Below are 25,006 nucleotides of genomic sequence, written 5' to 3' on the forward strand. Positions count from 1 at the left end.
TTTTGTTTGTTTGTTTATTTTTTCTTGGTTGCTTTTTGTTTTGTTTTTTTTTTTTTTTTTTTGTTTTTTTTTGTTTGTTTGTTTCTTCCTCCAATGCTCCTGGAGCAGATGAGAGAAATTCAGATTATTGGTGCTGCCTGCTCAGCTCCAGCAGGGGTTGTCCCATCCCAGCCTTCTCCTTGCTTGGAAACTCTGGCCCTGTGATCTCACTGATCCCCTCGGACACCTGAGCCCTGCCCTCACCAGAGAGATCCTGCAAGGGGGAGAAATTCACACAGAGCATTCCAGAGGAGCCTTTTCCTGGCAGGAGGATGGGGAAAAGCCACAGCAGTGTCCCCCAGGTTTTCTGGCTGTGGGAGATGGCCCAAAGGTGCCATCAGAAGCAGGAGAGATCCATGTCCTGCTCCTGTGGCACCCACACTCCTGACCCCAGAGTCCCCTGCCAGCCCCAGTCCTGCTCTGTGCCCTGCTCCTCATTCAGGGCTGGCAGGAATTTGCCCCTGACACAAACCAGGAATCTCTGTCCCCTGTGGGGACCTGGATCCACCTGGCCAGGAGGGGCTTTAGGAGGTGCCCACCCTGGGGCATTCACATTCTCTGGAAAAATCCCTTCGCCCAGGATTCTTCTCCTGGGAAGCTGAGAAGCCTCAGAGAAAAGGAAAACAATTCTTATCTCATTTGCTTCTCCTGTGCTGTGCTCATGTGGAATGTGTTTGGAGATTGTTCACCCACAGGGGATTGTTCCATTGCATTCTGCTGGGAGTTGTTTTCACTCTTTGGCCAATCAGGGCCAAGCTGTGTTGGGACTCTGGAGAGAGTCAGGAGTTTTCATTATTAACCTTTTAGCATTCTGTCTGTATCCTTTCTGTGCTCTTCAGTATAGTTTAGTTCAGTATTCTTTAATAGAATATAGTACCATAAAATAATAAATTAGCCTTCTGAGCACATGGAGTCAGATTCATCATTCCTTCATCAGGGCTTCCCTGCAAATACAAACCCCTCCCTCTGTCACCATCATATTTTGTGAAAAATCCCTTCACCCAGGACTTCTTCTCCTGGGAAGCTGAGAATTCTCAGAGAAAAATGAAAACAAGATTGTCTCATTTTGCTTCTCCTGTGTTTTGCTGCTTTGGAATGTGTTTGGAGATTGTTTATCCAACAGGATAAACAATGTTTGATTGGTTTCATGTGAATTGTTTTGACTTAATGACCAATCACAGCCAGCAGTGTTGAGACTCTGAAAAGATTAATGAGTTTTCATTATTATCTTTTTAGCATTCAGTAAGAATCCTTTCTGTGTTCTTTAGTATAGCATAATGTAGTATTCTTTAATATATGATAGTATTATAAAGTAATAAATTAGCCTCCTGAGAACATGGAGTCAGATTCCTCATTCCTGCCTTTGTCAGGGCTTCCCTGAAAATCCAAAACCACCCCTCCTCCAGCTCACATCTGAGCACACAGCAAGATCCCCTCTGCAACCATTTCAACCCTGCTTTTAAATCATCTTTAATAAATTTCAGGCTTCTAAGAGGTCTGAAAAAGAGACAGCAAGGGGCATTGTGTCTCTCTGGTGCTGGACTGCATCCACGGTGCAGCTCTGCACAGGACCTGGGGGTTTAGCTCAGCTGGTTCACTTCAGAAAGGGAAGGGCAGGTCCTTGACTCAAGAGAGAAATGAACTGGACAGTGAATAAGTCTGGAGTTGTTCCTCTAATCTCATCCTACAGCCAGCTCATCCCACTATCAGAAGCCTTTTGAAGAACTCTCCCAGATTGCAAGGCCAGATGTATTCTATCACCATCTGGATGGCAGTTGTCTTTTGTCAAGTGGGCAGTTTGCCTCATCTCTTTTACACCCACTCCTCCCTCAGGAGGGGACACCTGCTGATAACAGGCCATTGAGTGTCACTGCATGGCTGATAAGAACTGCAGCATCCCACTGGGAGATGTGAGCCCAGGGGGAGGAGCCAAGCATTCCTACCTGGATATAATCTGAAGATTCTGGAACACCAGCACAGCTTCTCAACTGGATTTCCCAGAGTAACAGCAGCTGCCTCTTCCACTGGATCTTCAGAGAAGACTCCACCCTTCTACAGGATCCCTGCTCCAGCAGAACCACCCCTGGCACTCCAGGAGGGCTGCAGCCACATTTCCAATGGGACTGCTGCCAACACCCTGACCCACAGGGTGTCAGGTTGTGTTCTGACTCTGTCAATGTTGTTTTAGGTTACTGCTTTGTTTTTTCTATCCTTTTGTTTTCTTCCCTATTAAAGAACTGTTATTCCTGCTCCCATATTTGTTGCCTGAGAGCCCCTCAATTTAAAATTTATAGCAATTTTTGGGGGGGGGTTACATTTCCCATTTCAGGGGAGGCTCCTGCCTTCCTTAGCACACACCTGGCTTCCCAAACCAAGACAAGAACCATTTTGGTTTGTGTTGGAGGGGCCCATCTCACCCAGGGACACCTTCCACTGTCCCAAACTGCTCCAGGCCCTGTCCAGCCTGGCCTGGAGCACCAGGATGGGTGAGGGATGCAAAATTAACCCTGGACCAGGTGGGCTGGGAAGGGCTGGGCCACTCCAGGTGTGGGGTTTTATCCCAGTTCCTCCAAACCCAGGCCCAAGCAGCAGCTGATGCCACTCTTTGTTCCACCTGGTCCCCAGGGATAGAAAATGTCATGTTTGATGGATGCAGAGAGATCATAAATGTTCTTCATAAAAAGTTCTTCTGTCTCCAGGGCAGGAAGGAGACATTTCCCCCCTCCTTTGTTTTTCTTTTGTATCAAAGAAGTTGAAAAGAATTAAAGTCCCATCCCTGCAGTGCTGCAGGCACAAGACTTCCCTGGATATCAGGTTTTATGGTTTTGTTTTTTTTTTTTTTTGCAGGGATCCCTGCAGCCACAGATTGGTATTAATGATCTGGATTTGCTTTTGGGGTTAAAAAGAAAGAAATCTGTGAATGCAGAACGTGGCTGTTCCTGTGCAAAGGGGAATATTGCAGCTTTGTAATTCATTGCCATCTTGTGATATTTAACGTTTTCCTAAAATGATGAACATGCAACATGAATTAGAACAGAACCCCAAACAAGAAAAAAAACCCCAAATCTGTTCCTAGTATCCATAGTTACAGAGAAAACTCAGACCCTGAGGGTGATGGGTAGAAAAACTCCTATCACAAAGACACAAAATGAAAAGTTGTGACATTTTGTTGCTTTGAAGTTTATTTTTTAACCTGTAAACACTTTGAATAAACTCCATTCTTCCATCAGACAAGAACCTGGAGTTTTCCTTGATGAGATCTCACCTTGTGTGCTCTGGAGACAAGGTTTTCAATCTCTTTTAAAATTTTCTTTTTGCCCTTTGCCTTTGGGTGGAATGGCAAAATTAGGACAAGTTTGCTCCAATGAGATAATAGTAATAATAACAATAATATATTATTTATATTGTATACTGTATATATTATTATATAATGTATATTAAATATTTAATAATAAATTAATAGATAATAAATATATAATACGATATTATATTAAATATGAGTTCTATTTATTTATATTATACATTTATATAATATTACATATAATATAATATAATATATTATTATTATTATTACTACTACTACTACTATTATTATTATTTATCCCTCCTTCCTTGTACAGCCAGAGTACCTGGGAGTCCTGTGCTACTTCAGAGGGAAAACATGGGGAAAAATGCTGCATAAAGCATGGCAAAGTTTAACAGAAATTAGGGAGTTTTTGGAAAGTCAGGTAATAGGGGGAAGTTCAACCTTTTTAAAAGTGATGAAAGCAGATTGGAAAAAGCAGCAAAAAGCAAAATATCACCCCCATGCAGTCTCCTTCAGAGAAGGGCAGTGGGAGGAGCTGCCCTTGCCCATGGCTCATTTTGATGAGTGATTTCCACATGGATCACCCCAAAGTGAGGAGCCCAAAATCCAGTGCCCAGTTTTGCTGTATTTACCATTTTCCCGGTGTTTTGCTGCCCTGTATTTGGTGCTGACTGTGCCAGGCTGTCAGGGCTTGGCCCCAGCTGAGCCCCACAGAAGCACAGGCTCATCCCAGGGAATGGAATAAAGGAGGGAATGGGGGGAAAATGAGAAAAGTCATGGCTTGAGACCACAGAATGTTTGGGAAGGGACTTTAAATCCCATCCAGTGCCATCCCCTGCTATGGCAGGGACACCTCCCACTGTCCCAGGCTGCTCCAAGCCCTGTCCAGCTTGGCCTTGGGCACTTCCAGGGATCCAGGGGCAGCCACAGCTGCTCTGGGCACCCTGTGCCAGGACTCAGCACCCTCACAGGGAGGAATTCCTTCCCAAAATCCCTAACTCTGGCAGTTTAAATCCATTCCCCCTTGTCCTGTCCCTCCACTCCTTGTCCCCAGTCCCTCTGCAGCTCTCCTGGAGCTCCTTCAGGCCCTGGAAGGCTGGAGGGAGATGAAGCTGAGCACCCAAACACTGGGGTTTATTAGGAGAGGAGAGCACTCCAGTGCCCCCAGATTGTTCCACCTCTCCCCCAGCACCCTCAGCCACCAATCCTCACCCAGGACATTGGGGACAACTCCCAGGTGAGCCAGGACAGCCAGGGGTGTCCCTCTTCCAGGGCCAGCAGGGGGGGAACAACTCTCTCCCCATTTGGTGTCTCTTTGGGATACACTGAACTTGTGCTTTGAATTCAGCCAGTGAGGTCATTCTGGGGGCACAGCCCTGAATTTGTTTTCCCTCCACTTCCACAGACAGAGATTGAAAGAGCAGCTGAGGTTTGAACTGCCTCATTTATCACCCATCCAAACAAACAGCCTGAAGCAATTGTGGTCCAGACTTTCAGCTGCCTCCTGGGACTCTGGATGTGAATTCCTAGAAAATACCAAAACATTCCTTTAATAGAAAACAGAGCTGCAGTTTTTAGTGGTGGCTGTTCCCCAGGGTCAGAGCACCAACACCCACCTGTCCTCACCTCCTGCAGCCACTCAGGAAACTCAGAGAGGTGCAACAATTCCTTCAAGGCACAGCAGAAGTTGTTCCACAGGAGTTTTCAGCAGAGACAGAAGCCCCACTCATGCTTTTTGTTACCTGCATTATTTTCTCCTGGCTCATGTAAATCCTCACAATTCACATGCAGCAGAGCACCCCCAAAATGAGAGAAAAATGAGTTTTCCTGAGTGCTGAGAGGATGCAGCTGGGTGAAAAGAACAGGAATGGAAATGGTGGGAGAGGATGAGGAGGGCAGAGCAGCTGCTGGCAGAGCTCACAGTCATGTCCTGCCCATTTCTAACACAAACCTCTGCAATTCTTTCAATATTGGTGATTTTATTACAAGAATAGTTTAGGACAGAACAAAAAACAGTGGCAAACCCAAATATTTTTAAAAAATTTAATATGCAATCCTGAAGTAAGAGACTTTACAAATGTTAAATAACCTCTCTGCTGGCTGTGGTTGCACAGCACTCAGGATGTGCTGATCTTTCACACCAACAACTCCACTCTCCTGCACTCTGACATCCAGCAGCAGTGCAGAGATGAAAAGGAAATGTTTCCTTCCATTGTTTTATTGCTGTCTCATCCCACTGATAAGGTGGATTTTAGTCTGCTCAAGTTACCTCTAAGTTTGGCAGGGACAAAACCTCTTGTCCTCCCCAGTTACTGTTTATCCACATAAATTCTGCTGATTTCAGAAAGGAGAGTGAATGAACGATTGAAAAAATAAATATTCTAATGCAGGAAATACACTGACCCATACAATTAATAATCATTAACTTGGAACATTAATTGCATGACTCAGAGTGTCTGAAGTTTCTATTTAAAAACCCCCAGACCTGCAGAACACAGAGGCCACGGGGTGGGGGTGTCTGAGGCCTTCAGACACTCTGAGCTGGCTCTGACTTCAAAGGATGAATCACCAGGATCTGGTTGGTATCAGCAGGACTGGCCTGCACAAGGAATAAAGAAATGAGCCCACTCAGCCCTTCCCTGGAGGGGTTTCTGTCTCTTGGCTCCAGGGAAATGATGCAGCTTGTCTGCAAGCAAACTTTTTTATGTTACATAAACCAAAGAAAACATGTTTATATAGCAAAGGTTCCTGAAATAGCCCCTGGAATTTTGAACAGAGCAACCATTCTTCCCAGAGTTTCAGGATATATTTCAGCAAGAACAAAGACACACTTAGAGTATTTCCTTTTTACTCTTTCCATCCAATCTGGGTACAGCAGCCAATGCTGTGCCCATCACAAAGTTCAACAGTTCCATAGAGCAGAGCAAGCCTGGAGAATCCTGAATGCAAACAACCCCAAATTATTTGATACAGACATCAGAATCTGCAAACAATAAAAAGCTGGTTTATAGCAACATCAGACTGGCTGCCAGGGGATAAAATACTGATCCTCCTGGGCTACAAGTGCAGCAGCGTTTGAGCTCCTGGCCAGCCTCTTGTACAATCAAGTTTCACTATTTAAAAGCAGTTCTAAAAGAAGGAAAAGCAAAACTTCTGAGTTTGCCACTGGTGCTTCCAAAGAGCATCACTCTACCTTCAGGCACCACCAACGGCCCCGGGAGCTTCTCGTTTGCTTTTAATTAAGTGCTTTATTCATTAAGAGGTTCAACTCCTCAGTGTGTGTCTCAGGCCAGGGTGGGAGCCACAGCTCTGCTGTCAGGCTGGAGGTTGATGAGGGAGTTGCTGGCCTGGGCCAGCTCTGCAATGGACACTCGGCCTCGCTGCTTGATGTACTGGGCCACGGCTGCCATCTCCTCTGCAGTGATGTAGATGAACTTTCCCCTGTCATCAATCACACCTGCAGGGCAAAGAGAGCAGTGAGAGGCTCCCCTCACCTCCCCCAAGCATCACTCACTGCTTTGGGAGGGGATGTTCCAGCTGCTGAGGCAGCCCTCCATACCTAGGCCAGGCAGGATTTTCTCTCCTGGCCACTGCTGGGTGCTGGAGCAGCAGCCCAGGGCCCTGGGAATGCTCCTTTGGCTCAAAGGAACACCTTCTGGCACTGGGAACAGCTGGCTGGGAGCTCCACAGCAGCTGCTGCAGGGATCCCAGAATGTCCTGAGCTGGAAGGGACCCACCAGGATCACTGACCCAGCTCCTGGTCCTGCACAGACACCCCAACAATCCCACCCTGTCTCTGGGAGCGTGGTCCAGACTCTCCTGGAGCTTTGGCACATTTGGGGCAGTGCCCAGCACCCTGTGGGGGAAGAACCTTTCCCTGATCTCCATAAATCTCCCTGACCAGCCCCAGCCATTCCCTGGCTCCTGTCCCTGTCCCTGTCAGAGATCAGAGTGGCCCCTGGGGAGGAAGCTGCAGAATTGGATGAATCTCCCCTCAGCCTCCTCTTCTCCAGGCTGAACAAGCCAAGTGCCCTCAGCTGTTCCTCACAAGGATTCCTCTCCAGACCCTTCCCCTTCCTAGCCCTGCTGTTTTGGTGCTGATGTTTCCAGCTGAGGCAGCTGGGCAGAGCAGGAGGGTCCAGGAGGGCACTGAGAGCCCTTGTGGGGCCCAGCTCAGCCTTTCCAGCTTCCCCTCTGAAGGGAATGCAGCTCACTTCCCATACTCCTGTGGCTCCAGCCAGACTGAGAACAGAACTCTGGTTTTATGTATTCCACTGAGGCAGAGCCTCCCTGGCTGTGGGCACAGCCAGCCAGGACAGCACACATCCTTCTCCCTGCATCCCAAGCACTTGTGGGGCATTTGAAAGGGTTTCCACATTGCTGAGACATTTCTGGGGCATTTGAAAGGGTTCCCACATTGCTGAGACAGTTGTAGAGCATTTGAAAGGGTTCCCACATTGCTGAGACAGTTGTAGGGCATTTGAAAGGGTTCCCACATTGCTGAGACACTTGTAGGGCATTTGAAAGGGTTCCCACATTGCTGAGACAGTTGTGGGGCATTTGAAAGGGTTTCTACATTGCTCAGACACTTGTAGGGCATTTGAAAGGGTTTCCACATTGCTCAGACACTTGTGGGGCATTTGAAAGGGTTCCCACATTGCTGAGACAGTTGTTCTCCAGCTACCAGCACAAGATCAGGTCAAGAAACGTTTGTGCTGGTATCTTCCCCTACTTCACCCTTGGAAAGAAAAGACTGCCCAGCTCTAAACCAGCCTTGTTCCTGCTAAGTCTCTGCTGCAATTCCAGCTTGGACAGGGCTGGGAACAAGCACTTCACTGGCTCCAGCATCCTGCAGTGCTCTGGGATGTCTGCCTCTCCCACGTGCCATACCCCAGTCCTGGCTTTAACCACCAGGCTTGGAAACCACCCCAAATCATCCCAGGGATCCTCTCAAATTCAGATTTCAGAAGGCCCCATTTGCAGCTGGCTGCTCAGCAACCCCAAAAGGCCTTCAGCAGATGGGTAAAGAAATAAAATATAAAATATAAATCTAGCTATCAGGTCCTACTAGATCCTTAGAACTAGATCCTTATAAACAGATTAAACTAGATAGATTAAATTTATAGATTACAATTATTAAATTTAAATTATTAAAATTAAAAATATATCAATTAAAATTATAAAGAGATTAAACTAGATAGATTTAACTAGATTAAACTTATAAAACTAGATCTTACTAGATCCTTATAAATAAAATATAAAATATAAAAACCCATTTGCAGCTGGCTGCTCAGCAACCCCAAAAGGCCTTCAGCAGATGGGTAAAGAAATCAAATATAAATATCTAGCTATCAAGTCCTACTAGATCCTTAGAACAGGAATGACACTGGAATTCTCTCTCTGCCACAGGGAAAGCATTTTCTGCACCAGCAGCATCAGCAAGATCCCCTTGGTGCTTTGGCTGTCACCTGTCAGGGTGCCATCTGCCATCAGGTCCTGGATTCTGTTAATTGCATCCTGTGCAAAGAGAAAAAGGAGTAACAGACTGATCAAAAGGGAAACAAAAACCATTTCACATGTTCAGATCAGCTCCAGAGGTTTACCTTGGAATCCCTCAGGGTTAAGGAAGTCAGTACTCTCACACAGAGAGATGGAATCAGCCCTTTGGTCTTAGAGGGATGATTTTTTTGTTGTATTTTGGGATGTTCCAATTAAATTCCCTACCCCTTAAAAGAGATTTTTATTGCCATTACTTGGCTGTTTCAAGGAGCAGGGGGTTATAGGAATCTTCCCATGGAAAGGCTGTGCAGTGCCATGAAGTTCCATGAAGCACAGAGGTCCTTGCTCAAAAATTCCATGTTTTTTCTATCTTTTCCTGCTCCTTTTAGGAGCAAACCTCTCCTACCAACCCAAAGCAGCAACCTGCTGAATTTATGGCTGGGTTTACTCTACAGTTACTCCAAGCAGGCAGTTCCACTGCACCTTAACTGTTGGTTTCTACAGCTCTATCTCCCTTTTTCTTGTTGTCATATGACTGCAGAAGGAAATTATAATTTAGATTTTAACCAGATAAATTCCTGCAATAACCCACTGCACATTAGTACTTCCACCCCAAAAGTCAGTTGTTTTTTTTTTTTTTTACCTGTGTCCTTAAACCCAGATGTGAAGCCAAGTCCTCCAGCTGGATAACCTTGGTTTTCTGTGGGGACAAACAAGAGTTAAGCTGATGAATGAGACAGTTGTGATTTTTTATTTTTTTCCATTCCAATAAAAAATCCATTAACCAGACAAGGCAGAACCTGTTCCTTTAAGTAACTTTTCCTTTCCTGTGATGAAAAACTCTGAGGTTACCTAAAGCAGGGAGCTCTGTGGAAAGACTGAGTGCTCTGACCCACTTAGGGCAAGACTAGCCTTGATCCTGGACCTTTCCTTACCCTGGGATGAGCACAGGGAACAGCCATGACTCTGCTCCCCCACCTCCTGAGTTTCTCAGCTGCTACCTTGAATTTCCAGAGTGTTTTATCAAGATGCCTTTCATCTTTCAGGGATGTTTCAAAGCACCTTTTAAAACCATCACTGGTGTGGATCAGCACTTACATAAAACCCAGGCAAGACTGGCAGCATTAAGGGCTTTAGTTCTGTTTTACTGATGTCATGTGTATTAAGGCCACAATAATCTTCCTAAGCAAGCCAACACCTTATTAAGATTGTCAGTGCTGGAACTGCACATTGTCATTTTGCTTTTTGACAGATTCTTCCTGCAGCTTTTCTCAGTCAAGGCACAGCCACCACTGCTCCCATCTGGTTTTGTGCTTCTCTGGAGCTCCAGAGAAAACACCTGCAGGGTTTGTCTGGAGCTACTTGGTTCCTGTTTTCTTCTCTGCCAAAGTTTTAGGAACTCATCTGTTTAGCTGCAGTGTTTGTAAGGAGCTTGGAAAAGACCAAAGTGTTGGAAAGCCCAGTTAATATTCAGGTTTACATTCCTAAAATCCATGTATGCACAGCCACAGGAGCTGCATCTCCATGAACAAATTAAACACTTCAAACAATCAAATCCTTTGTTTCTGGTCTTGAGAGCATACTGGGAGGCCACTGAAGAAATCAAGAGAGGCTGAAATAGATGAATCTTTTTCATTAATAAAACCAGACCCAAAAGAAAGGCACACACAGATTTAGCAGCTGTGAAGTTTGATGCAGCCAAGCTAGAGAACTGAATACCATGGACTGAACACATGGAACTGGAACCAGTCCATGGAATTCAGTTCTCAGAGCTGGGAACTGCCAACATTCGTCACATCTTCTTCTAAAGGGACTGGGGGGGCTGGTGCAAAGCCACATGAACAGGAAAAACAGGACTTAAACCTTCACTTCAAGATATTCCCCCCTCAATGACCAAGTTTAGAGGAAGCTTTCCAAGACAGATCCTGCTGGGAATGAGAGCCCAAGGGGGTGGGGTGGGATGGGGGTGCACCCCCCACACTCTGGAATACAACAACATGAGGTCCCAAGGGAATAAAACACTTCTCCACATGCATCATGTTCTAGAGACAGGCTTAACTTCCCTTCAGCAACAAAAACACATCCACATTTTCCTGAATAATTTCATTTTAGGGGTGATGCTGCTGCTGAAGTCAGCAAGAGGCTGCATTTTGCTCCCAACACCCTTAAGAACGAAGTACAGGGTGAGCTATCTCCAGTCAATGATACCAGCATAAGAAATTATTCAACAGAAGAGCTAAATCCAATTTTATTTTTTTTTTAAATGCCAATTACTCTTAATTTATACATTTTTTCCTGACAGCTACGAGCAGCTCAGCACCGCTTCCTGTCAATGGTTTCTGTGAACAGAACAGAAGATGAGGGCAATACATAATCTATACATTAAGCACACTTTCAAGATTAAAGAAAAATACTTCAAACTTGTGAAAGAAAGCAATGCCCCAGTTCTGCAGAGGAAATCAGGTGTCAAATATTCAGACTTCGGTTTCCAGCCCAAGTTTAATTTCTCTGACGTCAAGATGAAGTGACTGATACAGAATTTTGTGCTGAAACACTCAACTGGGAGTTTGTGACTAATCTGGTCCATCCACCACAACCCCAGGGGCAATGGGCAGAGCCTGCCCTGGCTGTGTCATCCCCTGGAAAGCTCCCAATGCTTGTATGGGACACTGGGATCTCCTTTTTTTACCTACAGAGGTAAAAGGGAGGCAGAGAGGAGCCCAGCAGAGCTCTGCTCTGAGCTCCTGTCCAGAACTGCCTGGCAATCACTCCAAAGGACTCCCCAAGGAGAGTCAGCCACGAGGAGGAGGAGTCATCTCTAAATCTGCTGTAAATTCAGGGTTTTGCTGGGATAATGGACGTGCAAAACGTGAGATTTTGGGATAGAAAATGATCAGCAGCTCACTGAGCATCAAGTGATACCAGCAGCAAGGGATTTGCTTGCTGGAGAAGCCTTTCACATAGGCCACACATCCTGAGAGTTCAGATTCCAGTGAAGGAAGAAAGGGATTCATTAGGAAAAAAGATTTGCATGGCAGCGTTGGAGTGAGAGGAGAAAAATGCATCTGACCTTGGACACAGCAATTTGCCCTCCCAGATCAAAAGCACAAATGAGCCCAGGCCAGACTTTAAATGCCCAGCCACACAATGGGATGGAAAGGAGACTGACACACCCTGGTTAAAACAAGGCAGCTGCTTCTTAATCTGCCCTCCTGAATGTAAAGAACCACTGGAAGCTGCATGGATAGAAAAAAGTGAAGGAATCACAGGAAAAGTTGGGATTGAGCTTTCCAGTGGAAGTGTTGGAGGCTCAAAACCACCCTCCAGGTACAGCAGCTCCCCTTCCTGCTGAGCTCATGTGGAGAGACTGTTTCTAAATCAGTGGCTGATGCTCACAAACAAAAAAGCCTGAATGCCCCAAATCCCAATCCACAGCACACATTGCTTCCATGGACTCTGAGGGAGATTCACCAGGCCATATCCTGCCCAAAGCCAGAACCCAGCTGGAATGAAATTATTTTAGATAATTGTGTTTGTGCTGGTTCAGCAAATAACACTTATGGAAGGGATCACTTTGGTTACTGGTGAATATTTAAATAAATGAAAGAGGAAGTAAAGATGTCCCTCTTTGACCAAAGGTGTTTCACACCATCTAAGGAGAAAAACCAAAGGCACCTTACCTTGACATATTCCAGGAATTCCATGAGAAAGCTGCGAGACTGGAGACAGCAAGGAAAACAATTATTATTTTGAATTCATGAGCATTAAATGCATCAAAAACTTGCTGAGGATAAATACTATTAAAGTGCTCAGATTGCATAATTCTTTAATTTTAACTACACACACTGAGATATTGCACTAGGAAGAAAAATAATCTAGATTTAATCTTCATTTATGACAGGTATTTTTGAGACAGAACATGGCTCAGGTACAATTTAAGTATTTCCCAAAAGGTTACCATACAATTTTTAATTCTTCACATCACAAATACCCTGAAACAACCACATCTGGGTGAGTTTGAGCATCATTTAGTCACACCCCCAGGACGTTGTGTGCAGAGGAAAACCCAGAGTGACTCAGGAGCTGCAGCTGGCCACGTGCAGCACAGCTGCACAGCACCTGTGGAGGCTCAAGCATTTCAGAGCCATGCACCTGAAAGCCAGGGAGCAGCTCCACTGCAGAGGCAATGCAAACACTGTGCACTGAAGCTAAAAGGAGATCAGGTTCCTCTGGAAGCCCAGGAATCAATCAGCCTTAATTAACTGGTGAGCTCTGGAGTCAGGAGCTTGATTTTCAGCACAAGGCAGGGTCAGCTTTGCTAACAGGACACTGAAAGGCTTCAGTACTTCAGCCACCACGAGGCCAGGGTGACTACTTCCTTTCCTTCTCATTTCTGCTGCCTCCAAATAACTCTGTACCTGTTATTATTTCTGAATGTGACTTTTAAATCACCTGCAATTCAAGTTCCAGCTCCCCTAACATCCCTACCAAAGTGATCTCAGGTTGAGATGCAGGCATCTCAAACTCTTTTAGGTGAGGAACCTAAAACCTTCTCTCTTCTGACCTGGAGGGAGATGAATTTCTCCTTGACATGGCCAATCACCACATTCCAGCTTTAAAGGGTGTTTGAAGTGGAACACAGCAATATTTAGGGATAATCTCATCTCCTAACAGGACAGGGACAGATTTTTGAAGGAATTGTCAATAAAAGTGTGTATTTTTTGCTGTTCACTGCAATTCCCTATCAGCAGACAGAACTTCTCTTGCTGTTAATCCTGGTGTGATGGAGGAATTTTTCTTGATGGGAAGGGGTCCACAGTGAGAAGCTGTAATGAGTCAATGATGCTTGACACTGGGCACAAAGCCACTCTCAGTCACACTAAAGCAAATCCATTTAATTCCAGAGTCTCTTCAGCACAGCAGCAAATGCAGACATGGCTCTGAAATAAATCCTTCCCAAGAAATGCACTGGACAGCTCAAATTGGCAGCTACAACCCAAGAGCAATTCCAGGATGTGATAGCAAATAAATTGTGTCTAACAGGTTTTCAGCAGACAAAACAAGAGCAAAACTTTTTCAGGTTTGCTGTGATTTTATATCAAATATCACAACATTTTAACCACCATCCCCAGCAGCTCTGCAGGCAGCCACAGGAGCAGCAGTGAGGATTCCCTTATCAGAAGCCTTTAGTGACAAGAGCTTGGTTTTTAATTTCATTTCACAGCAGCTCTTTTGGTGTAGAAAATAAAGCCAAACCCAAATAATTGCCCCCAAAGTCTGTGGGCACTTTTAAACTCCCAATTCAGCTTTACTGGCTCAGTTTCTGTGGGTAAGGCAGAGTGCTGACAGTGAGAGATTACCTGAATTCCAGAATGAGTTTTATTTCAGTTCTTACACACAGGGAGGACAGAACTCATTTCCAGCAAGTTCTCTCAGAACTCTGAAACATCCTGTAGGAGTCTGGTATGAGGAACAGCAGCATTCCCCAGGAAATATTCCAGGGTTAACCTGTGCCACAGACACAATTCAGCTTTCACAAGCAAAAACCTTTGGCTGACTCCTACTTTTAATTTCATTTTACACAAGACAGAATGCAGCAAGTCTAACAGGAGAAGGGGAACTGCAGAACCAGCCTCACATACCTGCTCCTCTGTCATTGATTCTTCAACCCCTTCCTCTTCAACCACAAAACTCTCCTTCAGCTTCAGGTACTCTTCATATTCTCTCTTCTCCTCTTCTTCCTTTGCCTTCCTTTTTTCCTCTTCCTGGACAGAAAAGATGACAAGTGGTCAGTTTGCCCTTTCCCAAATCAGGTTTGAAGTGAAGCAGCATCTTCCTTCTCTGCAGCCAGCACATAAAAAGTTTTTAAGCTGAGTCTAAGTTATTAAACTGAGTCTAAGCTGTCCCTTGATGGCACAATGAGTTTCAGAAGCCACCCTGGAGGCAGTGACCATCTCACAGCCAGGGCTGGCTCTTAGCAGAGCTGACAGAAACCCTCTTAAATAGCAACCTGCCTGCTTCATTTGCATCAATCTGCTGCTCCTCACAGGAAGTCCCTGCCCCTCCCTGCACTCTGATGCAACACTGACATTTTTGGTGACTGGCCCCAGGTCTGCTCTGCCACTGCAGGACACTGGAGTGCTCACAAGGATTGCACTGCTGGAGAGAAGCTGTGAAAGTTTCAGGTAAAATCAAGTTTTCGAGGAAAATCTTATGAAAAATTTCTTCCTACATGGATAATATATAAAATTAAATAATATCTAAATTATTATATAAATTGTTTTAGGCACACAGACAAGGCATGACTGTATTAACAAAGTTTTTACTTTTACTTTGTGTTTGTTAAACAAAAGCCTTAGGCTTTTTGTTATCTGCAATAAAAAAAAACTTCATACCTATATTGAAATAAATATCAAAGCTTTAAAGGCCACAATAAAGGTGCCCCTCCCTGGACTTTGATGCAACAGTGACATTTTTGGTGACTGGCCCCAGGTCTGCTCTGCCACTGCAGGACACTGGAGTGCTCACAAGGATTGCACTGCTGGAGAGAAGCTGTAAAAGTCTCAAGTAAAATCAAATTTTCAAGGAAAATCTCTTTCTTATGAAAACTTTCTTCCAGCAAACTGTGCCCACATGGGTAATATATAAAATTAAAAAAATATCTAAATAATTACATAAAGTGTTTTAGGCACAGGAGGCAAGGCATGATTGTATTAACAAAAGGAGTTTTTTACACGTTGTTTGTGAAACAAAAGCTTCAGGCTTTTAAAAAACCTTCATGGGCTACCCTGAAATAAATATTAAAGTTTTAAAGGCCACAATAAAGGTGCCCCTCCCTGCACTTTGATGCAACATTCACATTTTTGGTTCCTGGCCCCAGGTCTGCTCTGCCACTGCAGGACACTGGGAGTAAAAGTTTCAGGTAAAATCAAGTTTTCAAGGAAAATCTCTTTCTTATGAAAACTTTCTTTCAGCAAACTGTGCCCACATGGGTAATATATAAAATTAAATAATATCTAAATTATTACATGAAGTGTTTTAGGCACACAGATGAGACATGATTGTATTAACAAAAGGAATTGTTTCCATGTTGTTTGTGAAACAAAAGCTTCAGGCTTTTAAAAAACCTTCATGGGCTACCCTGAAATAAATATTAAAGTTTTAAAGGCCACAATAAAGGTGCCCCTCCCTGCACTTTGATGCAACATTCACATTTTTGGTGACTGGCCCCAGGTCTGCTCTGCCACTGCAGGACACTGGGAGTAAAAGTTTCAGGTAAAATCAAGTTTTCAAGGAAAATCTCTTTCTTATGAAAATTTTCCTCCAGCAAACTGTGCCCACATGGGTAATATATAAAATTAAAAAATATCTAAATTATTACATGAAGTGTTTTAGGCACACAGACAAGACATGATTGTATTAACAAAAGGAATTGTTTCCATGTTGTTTGTGAAACAAAAGCTTCAGGTTTTCAGGCAATAAAAAACCCTCATGGCCTACCCTGAAATAAATATGAAAGTCTTAAAAACCACAATAAAGCTGGCCCAGGAAAGTCCAAGGCCAGCATCAGTGACCTGGTGATGCCTGGGTCTGTGCAATTCACACCTTCACCAAACAAAATTGTGATTTAATGTTTGGGAAAGTGACAGACTGCTTAGAAAAGGTTTCAAATAAGAACTGCTTTTTACAGAGAACTCCTAAATTTGCAAGTTTCCATTATTTTCATTTCAAAGTTGTTATGTTTTTCTCCAAGAGAAAAAAACAAAGAGTATTTGGTCCTGTTTTTATTTAAATATAAAAAAAATTGTATTAAATAAATAGAATTAATATATAAAACAGTTTTATTTTTATATAAATATATAAATCCATATATAGATATAAAAATACATAGAAATAGAAATAAATAAATTTTCTAAAGCTGTATCTTGGACATTGATGTGGTAATTGCTGCCTTAAGGAGATGGAATGTAAATATTTGTTCCATTAAAACAGGGAGAAACATGAACAGGTCATTCAGTATATAGAAAATTGATCTAATTAAAACAATGTATTTTGGTAAAAACAAAGAGTATTGGGTCCTGCTTTTATTTAAATATAGAAAAAAATTATTATATTATGTAAATATAATTAATAGATGAAACCATTTTATTTTTATATAAATATATCAAATATATAGATATGAAAATAGAATTAATATATAACATATAGTTTCATTTTTATATAAATATCTAAAAATATAGAAAAATATAAATATAAATATAAAAATTATAAAAATATATAAAATGTATATAAATAGAATATATCAAACATATAAAATAGTTTATTTTTATAAAAATATACAAAATATGCAAAAATATATAGATATAAAATATATAAAATATAATTAACATATAAAACATAAAAGTTTATTTTAAAAATATATAAAATATATGGATATAATATATATAAAATAAAATTTTTATATATAAAAGTTTTATTATATATAAATATATAAAAGTATAGATAAAAAAATAGAATTAATATATAAAACATAAAATAGTTTTATTTTTATATAAATATATAAAAATATGTAAAAATATAAAGATATAAAAATATATAGAAAAAGACAATATATAAAACATATAAAATAGGTTTATTTTATATAAATATATAAAAATAGATAAAAATGTTTATAAAAATAGATATAAATATAAATATAAATATAAATATACAAACAATTATCTCAAATTCCCAGAAAGTCAGGGGAAAGAATCCTGCCAACATCCAAGAATGAGAAAAACAGGACTGAAAGGACCTTTGTGTATCTGCAAAGCCAAATCCAGTTTTTAAAACTGCTATCTCATTAAAAATCCACAGATCTGAGGAAGCACTAGAGACAGAACAAGATCATTTTTGGGTCATTCATCACCACAAGAATTAATCCAACAGTTTTTTTCCCTTCCATGCACTCCAGATGCCAAGAACAACAGAACCATATTTCATCTGGAAGCACCAGCAATTGTTCTTTTCTTGTAAGTGCATTAAATTTAATGTTGATCCTGGAAGGACAAGAATTCCCCATGTCTATTAGAGAGGTTGTACCTCAGCAGGATTTGAAAGGAGGAAAAAGAAAAAAAAAAAAAAACCAATCACAAAACCTCAAAATTGCTTGGGTAAAAAATTTCTAGATAGTTCTGCAAAAAAAAAGAGAAAAGATCAGAAGACACTGTCCCATTGTAACTGAGAGCAACAACAACTAAAACACATTTTCCTGCTTCTGGAAGGTCTAAAAAAGGAGCAAGGCTCCTTCCTGTGCTCCTTCCCCAGCTGAAAACCAGCACCTTGCAGTTCTGGAAGTATCCCAGCAGGTTCCTACCAGCACTTCCATTCCCAACAAGGCAGAAGAGCAGAACACTCAGCCACCAGCCCCTCTCGTGCCAAGAGGATTTTGTTTTCCAGATGCTGAATTTTGCTCAGCAGAGCATTTCCAGGGGCTCTGAGGCACTGCTTTGGCAGCCCTCAAAGCTTCCTGCTGGTTGTAGCTTTCTCCAGAACACTAAATATTTCCAGCTGCTTTTTTTCCCCCCATCTAAAAATTAAAAATTCATGAAGATCCTCAAATGCTTTACAACCTAAATTCACCTATGATTCAATCTGTAGGGGAAAAAAAAAAGGATTTATCCAAACTGCAGCTTGGTTCAGAGCAAGAGGAGAGATGGCTTTGCACAAGTGCCCAGGGAGAAGCAAGGTGGAGGCTGAGCAGGGGAACCCTGGCACTGTCAGGATGGCTGACAATATTTATTTATATTTATTTAAAATATTTCTATTTACTTAGAATGTTTCTATTTATTCAGAATATTTTTTTGTTTGACCATGTCTCTAACCCTCTCCTCTCACGTGCTCATGAAGCAGCTGTGTGGGAGCTGCAGGGTCAAACTTAGGCAGCAGAATTCCCACAAAATTCAAGTGGGTCCATACAAATAACCCAGAAACACCCCCAGCCCCTCAGGGTCTCCTCACACTGAGCTCAGAATTTCCTGCCAGGCACAGAGAGGGCACTGAGCTCCAACCCACCTTTCAAACCCCACATCTGGGCACTCAGGTTCCTTCTGAGCTCAAACCCCTCATTTTTGGCACTCAGGTCCCCTCTGAGCTCCAACCCACCTTTCAAACCCCTCATTTGGGCACTCAGGTTCCTTCTGAGCTCCAACCCACCTTTCAAACCCCACATTGGGGCACTCAGGTTCCTTCTGAGCTCAAACCCCACATTTTTTGCACTCAGGTCCCCTCTGAGCTCCAACCCACCTTTCAAACCCCACATTTTTGGCTCTCAGGTCCCCTCTGAGCTCCAACCCACCTTTCAAACCCCACATTTTTGGCTCTCAGGTCCCCTCTGAGCTCCAACCCACCTTTCAAACCCCACATTTTTGGCTCTCAGGTCCCTTCTGAGCTCGTGGCTCAGAGCAGAGTGGCTGGGCCACCCCCCAGCCATGGGTGGGGTGCTGGGGAAATCCCAGCAGATGGAAATGTGGTAACTGCAGATGCTCATCTTCAGCTGCCTGCTTTTATTTCTTTTTTTAGTTTTTATTTCTTTTTTTTTTTGAAGCAGGCTTGTCTCTCTCCTCACCCATCTCAATGTTACCCAGACTGGGGGCTTGAACAGGGTAAAGATTTTCTTTTTGATTAGTTTATTCCACTGCATGTGAAGAACAAACTATCCCACTTTGAGACCACATCTTTATTGAACAAATAAGTAAATAAATGAGTCACTCAAACCTTTGCTTTCTGTTCTTTTTCTCACCCTGCCCACCAAAGACCTGGATGTGCTGTGAGGCTCCTTTCACCCTCTGTTTGCCCCTTAATAATCCCAGGGATGATTTCCAGCACACCTTTTACCAGGTGAAACCCACAGCATCCCAAAATCTCTCTGAGGCTCCCAGCTGGAAGCACACACTGATTTTTGGGATCACAGATTGCTCAGGATGCTGCTTGGGTGGAGAAAACCTCCCTGGTAGTGAGGAAGGCAGAGCAAACACTGGACACTCTTCAAGCACCACCTGCTCCCTGTCTATGCTTTATTTGTGGCTCTTCCCTGAATTTTTAGGATGAGGGAAAACATCCTGAGTGTTTGGAGGGCTATGGATCAAAGAATCCTTCCTTGTACAGAATTCAGGTTTTGTATTGTCAGGGCAGGTTCTGCAGAAATAATCCCAGGGATTATTTCCAGAAAGATGAAAACCACAGCATCCCAAAATCTCTCTGAGGCTCCCAGCTGGAAGTACACACTGATTTTTGGGATCACAGATTGCTCAGGAGTCCTGGGATGCTGCTTGGGTGGAGAAAACCTCCCTGGTAGTGAGGAAGGCAGAGCAAACACTGGACACTCTTCAAGCACCACCTGCCCTCTGACATTTCTTTATTTGTGGCTGTTTCCTGAATTTTTAGGATGAGGAAAAGCATCCTGAATGTTTGGAGGGCTATGGACCAAAGAATCCCTCCTGGTACAGCATCCAGGTTTTGTATTGTCAGGGCAGGTTCTGCAGGAAGCCAAAGTGATTTTGCAGAGAATAATTTGGCACAGAGCAGATGAATCTGTGTAAGATTCCTGCCCTCCTCACTGCTTAGACAGAAAGTCTCCTAAACCCCTCAAAATCTGAGGAGAATGAGGTTTTTCTGCAAGGTTTTCAACTTGAAATTAATTTTGAGGGAAGTATACACACTTGAAAACTGATGCTGAAATTGCAATTATGGAGTAGTTCTCCATCAGCCTCCAGAAATGCACTGGTAATGCAGGAAAAATGGATATAAATACCAGATAATGAATGAAGAGCTCTGCTGAGACACACACAAATCCTGCTGCTCACAAAAGAAAACAACTAAAATTTGGTGCTTCTTCTTCCATGATTAAATATCAAAGAGTCAAAACTTTAGGGTCAAACCTTCCAGAGGATCCTTGTGATCCTGGTTGACCCCCATTTCTACAGCTCTGAAGATCCAAACCATTTTTATACAGGCACTTAAATGGAAATTTTACCAAAAATCTAAGTGCATTTAGGCACTCAAATGCAAATTTACCAAAATCTAAGTTTATTTAGGCACTTAATTTCAAATTTACCAAAATCTCTGTGCACAGGCAAAGGAAAAAGAGCTTTTTTTTTTGGGGTGAGCAATCTGCCAGTTTTTGTCTGAAGATTCTGTTTTGCAACATCAGAGGAAATTCACTCTCATTGATAAGATGTCAGCTGGTAAACCAGCTCACCACCAAAAAACTCCAAGAGTGAAAGGGAAATCCCCAGGGTAAAGCAGAGCTGAAGCAAATGCCAATTATAAAGGAGCCTCCTGAGTCCTGCAGCCAATCAGCTCAGCAGAACACTGGAAAGGAAACTTGAATTTAAAAATACATGATCTGGTTTGCAACACTCAAGCCAAGGGGCAACCACATTTTATTTAGAAGTGCATACAAATCTATTGAAATAGAAGCAGAGGGTATTTTTCTCCAGGCTAGGAAAGATTTTAGCCCCCATAACTCCCTCAAGGTACAGTTCCCACCTGTCAGCATAATTTTAGTAGCAGTTCTTAGGAAAGAGACTGAAAAAAAAAGCTTGAAGTGGAATTTAGGTAGCAAAGCTGGCTGTGCTCTTTTGGGGATTTGCCTCTGACAGTGAACTGCAGAAATGCTCAGGGAGAGGAAGGGGAAAAGGAGGTCCCTGACAACTGCAACATTTCTCAGGCAAGATTCAGTGATAAACTGAATTTTTTGTGCCTTGTGGGATTGTATAAACTACAGCAATGTCAGGGACCAAAATGTCTCCACAAAACCAGCTCCACCCTGGCTTTTATCTCCTGTCAGTCACTGCTTGAGCTGTCTCTCAGAATTTTGCCTTTCAGATGAGGGAATGGAATCATCACATGTGCAGTCCACAAGGCCTTCCTGGGGACAAGCCATCACTTGAAAAACTCCTCCTCTAGAGGAAAATAAATGACATTTTATCCTGTGTATTCCATAAACCCAATGATCCTCTCAGAGGCTGTGCCTTTTCCATCACACATCAGCCTGTAACAAGATTGGAAAGATGAGATGTTCTGAGCCTAAGGACAGGCTCTCTTCAATTGTTCTGTTTCCTGTTACAGGCTCCATGAAGATAAATTTGAAATTACCAGAAAACAGCTGAGCAGGGACATTAAATATTGTCAGACACATTTACTTTGATCCATGCTGCAAATGACCAGCTGTTACTGGATTATCAACTTAGACACAAGCAGAAAAATTAAATATTAAAAGCACTTTCCTCTGAGAGGCAGAATATTGCTCCTGATGCAGCCTGGTGGCTGGGCTTGCTGTTCTGATAAAATACTGGGAAAACAAATAATTAAACCAAACTAAAATAGTTTAAAATTACAGGATTTAAGTAGGAAGATACTGGCCAAAGTGACCAAGCTGGATTTGAGCAATTTTCAGGCATTTGAGCAAATTTCCAAGTTCTAGGAAGTACTCTGTGGATTGTTGTGCACAACATTTAAAAATAAACAAACACACAAATAGATAAAATCAGAGATTTAGTTTGTATTTCTCTTTTTCCCAGAGCCATGTGAAATAGAGGTGCTGCAGTGCAGTCTTTACTAGGAATACTGCAAACTGAACCAGAAACAAAAACAAGAGTTTCCTCATTCAACCAAAAATAAATGACACAGCCCTCCACTGAACAGAAACCAAAGTAAAAGAAGGTAAATAAATATTTCTGTGTGAAGCTGAAATTTCATCTTAATTTTCTACTGAACTTTTGAACTGTGCCTGAGTTAACCCAGCTAAATTGCTAAAGCCCAGGTGAGATCCCAGCAGAACAGCTCAGTCCTGTGCCACAGCTTCCTTGGAGGAGCAGGATGGCCCAGCTCAGGTGGAATTTGCTTAAAAATTCACCTGCTGTGCTGTGCTGTGCTGGCTGCCACCCTGCAAGGGACTGGAAGTTCCAGTGTCACTTAATGTCACTGTCCAGCCAGTGTGTCACAACTCCCCCAAAGCACTGCAGTCACCTCAGCTCCTTATTCAGGGTTTCAAGGACATGAAGTTCTCAGAACTTTAGGAAAATATTGAAAAAAAAATAATTTGTACATCTCTCTTGCAAGGGAAGCTGTGGAATTATTGGTCCTCTGGAAGTTTGGTCAAGCTGCTTTATAAAATCTCAGATTTTTCTACATCTCCTGATGTTGCAGTGCTGACATTCTCCCCCTCCAATTCCTGAAATTCAAGATTTCTGCCGATGGAAAGGAACTGAGAATTCAGAAGGAAAAGGGTTTGTGGGGAATAAATGGAAATTCACATGAAGATCTCATGGATACAATCTGTATGTGTAATGTATGAGTTATTTTTTAAAATTGCTTTATCCTGCCTTCATGCCCTCAACAGAGGAAAGGAAAAAATTGTCTTTTCCTTTTAAAAATATTATCAGTAACACACCCCACTTACACAACCTGCTCTTGGAGCAAATTAAAATAAATCTCCATGAAGCAGAGACACAAATTTCCAAAAAAACACAAAAAAATTCACAGTGAGAGCCGAGGGCTGCAATTTTTCAGCTCAGAACTGTGCAGAACACCTCTGTCCTTTCCACCACACAACCTGCAGCAGCAGCAGCAGCCCCAGAGCATGAAGTTCTCAGCCAGCACTGATGGCCTGAGCACAAAAAGCAGCTCTGAAGTCCAAGTTTTCCTCCCTCACTAATGAGAAGTGTTCAGAAGCATTTCAGCTGAGCAGTACCTGTTTTTCTGGGTCACTCCTGCTAACATATGCACAGCTCAGAAATCTTTAATTGGGAAGCACATGCAAATACATAAAATTAGAATGAAATCATACAAATTCATACAACACTTGCAAAATCAGTTGCTGCTGCTGCTGCTGCCTTTCCCTTTCTGCCCTGCTGGTTCCAGCTGGCAGCTCCCAGGGAACAGGGGAAGCTGTGGATCTCCATCCTTGGGAGACACTCAGAGCTGGGCTGGGCAAAGTGCTGAGCTCCAAATCCTGGGGGTGGCTGGAGCAGGACAGACCCTGCAGGGCACAGAACTCCCCCAGAAACAATCCCCAAAGCAAAGCTGGCTCAGGATTTCCATAAATAAACACAATTATTCCCACCTGTCTCTCCTCCTCCAGACGGATCCTCTCCTCTTCTTTCCTCCTCTCCTCCTCTCTTTTTGACTCGAGTTTTCTCCTTTCTTCTCTCTCTGCTTCTTCAGCCTGAAATAAACATGATTCAAGCCAAACCTTCTTCTTTTTGAATCTACATTTTAACATTTCATATGATGATACCATGAGGGGGTTTTCTTACCACCTTTTAGACGCAGAAAGAAAGATCAAAAAGAATAAAAATAATAACAAAAAGCCACTATCATTTCACTTCCCCTCCCCTCCAGCACACTCAAGATTGTGGTGAATTTAGAAATTACCCTCCTCACTTATCTCATGAATTTCTGAATGTGCTCATGAGCTAATTACAACAATGATGTTAAGCAATGTTGTGTCATGGAATTTCAGTTCTCCTCACTTGAGGTTTTGAAAGGACCATAAAGAAGGAATAAAAAAAAGGATTTGGAACACACCCTGTAAAAAAAGTGCATTCAAATGTATCATTAACCTGGGCAGAATCTCTAACAGAAAAAGCTGCAATGGTCTCTTAAAATAATTTTATTTTTGTTGTTAAGACAAAGAGGTTGCTGTAAAATGAGGGAAAATAAAAATGGTCATGTCTTGCTGTGTTTACCTTTTTTAAAGATTTTTTTTTTTCAGGCTCTTCAGGATACTTAAATATGAAAATATATTTAAGAGGACAAGCAGAAAATATTCCAGGGGAGGATTTGGCTTTGAGTGTTTCAGAGAAAAAGCCCCATCCAAGGAATTTATCTGTCTACATGGGAAAGTAAAAATAAAAATGAAGCAGAAGATTCCTTGCTCCACCAGCTGATGCTTATCCAACTTCACTCAACTTTGCTCACAATTTCCACAAAAAAAAAAAAGAAAAAAAAAGGGAAAAATTAAATTTAATGAGTATGGAAAGTAACAAAATGATGAAAGCACTGAGTGAGACAAGGTTCATAATGGAAGAATATATATAACCAGTAATTAAGGTTATTACCAACTGCTCCATCTACTAGACTGGATTTAAACCTCAGGTGACACTAAAATTCCCAACT

At 42.5% G+C, this 25,006-nt stretch overlaps 1 protein-coding gene across 1 annotated transcript in view; it reads right to left on the reverse strand.

Moving 5' to 3' along the window:
* Positions 1 to 5,305: 5,305 nt before the first annotated feature.
* The window catches only part of DDRGK1 (DDRGK domain containing 1), a 38,866-nt gene continuing 19,165 nt past the window's right edge, over positions 5,306 to 25,006 (reverse strand). The window contains exons 4-9 of the mRNA XM_059845460.1: positions 23,952 to 24,053; positions 14,488 to 14,610; positions 12,526 to 12,564; positions 9,489 to 9,545; positions 8,815 to 8,863; positions 5,306 to 6,803 (exon numbers count right to left, since the gene is read on the reverse strand). Of these exons, the coding sequence (XP_059701443.1) occupies positions 6,631 to 6,803; positions 8,815 to 8,863; positions 9,489 to 9,545; positions 12,526 to 12,564; positions 14,488 to 14,610; positions 23,952 to 24,053 (543 nt within the window). The 3' untranslated portion in view covers positions 5,306 to 6,630. The remainder of the gene's footprint in view (positions 6,804 to 8,814; positions 8,864 to 9,488; positions 9,546 to 12,525; positions 12,565 to 14,487; positions 14,611 to 23,951; positions 24,054 to 25,006) is intronic.

The sequence above is a fragment of the Haemorhous mexicanus genome, chromosome 4 (assembly GCF_027477595.1).
Source record: "Haemorhous mexicanus isolate bHaeMex1 chromosome 4, bHaeMex1.pri, whole genome shotgun sequence".
Taxonomy (NCBI): Eukaryota; Metazoa; Chordata; class Aves; order Passeriformes; family Fringillidae; genus Haemorhous; species Haemorhous mexicanus.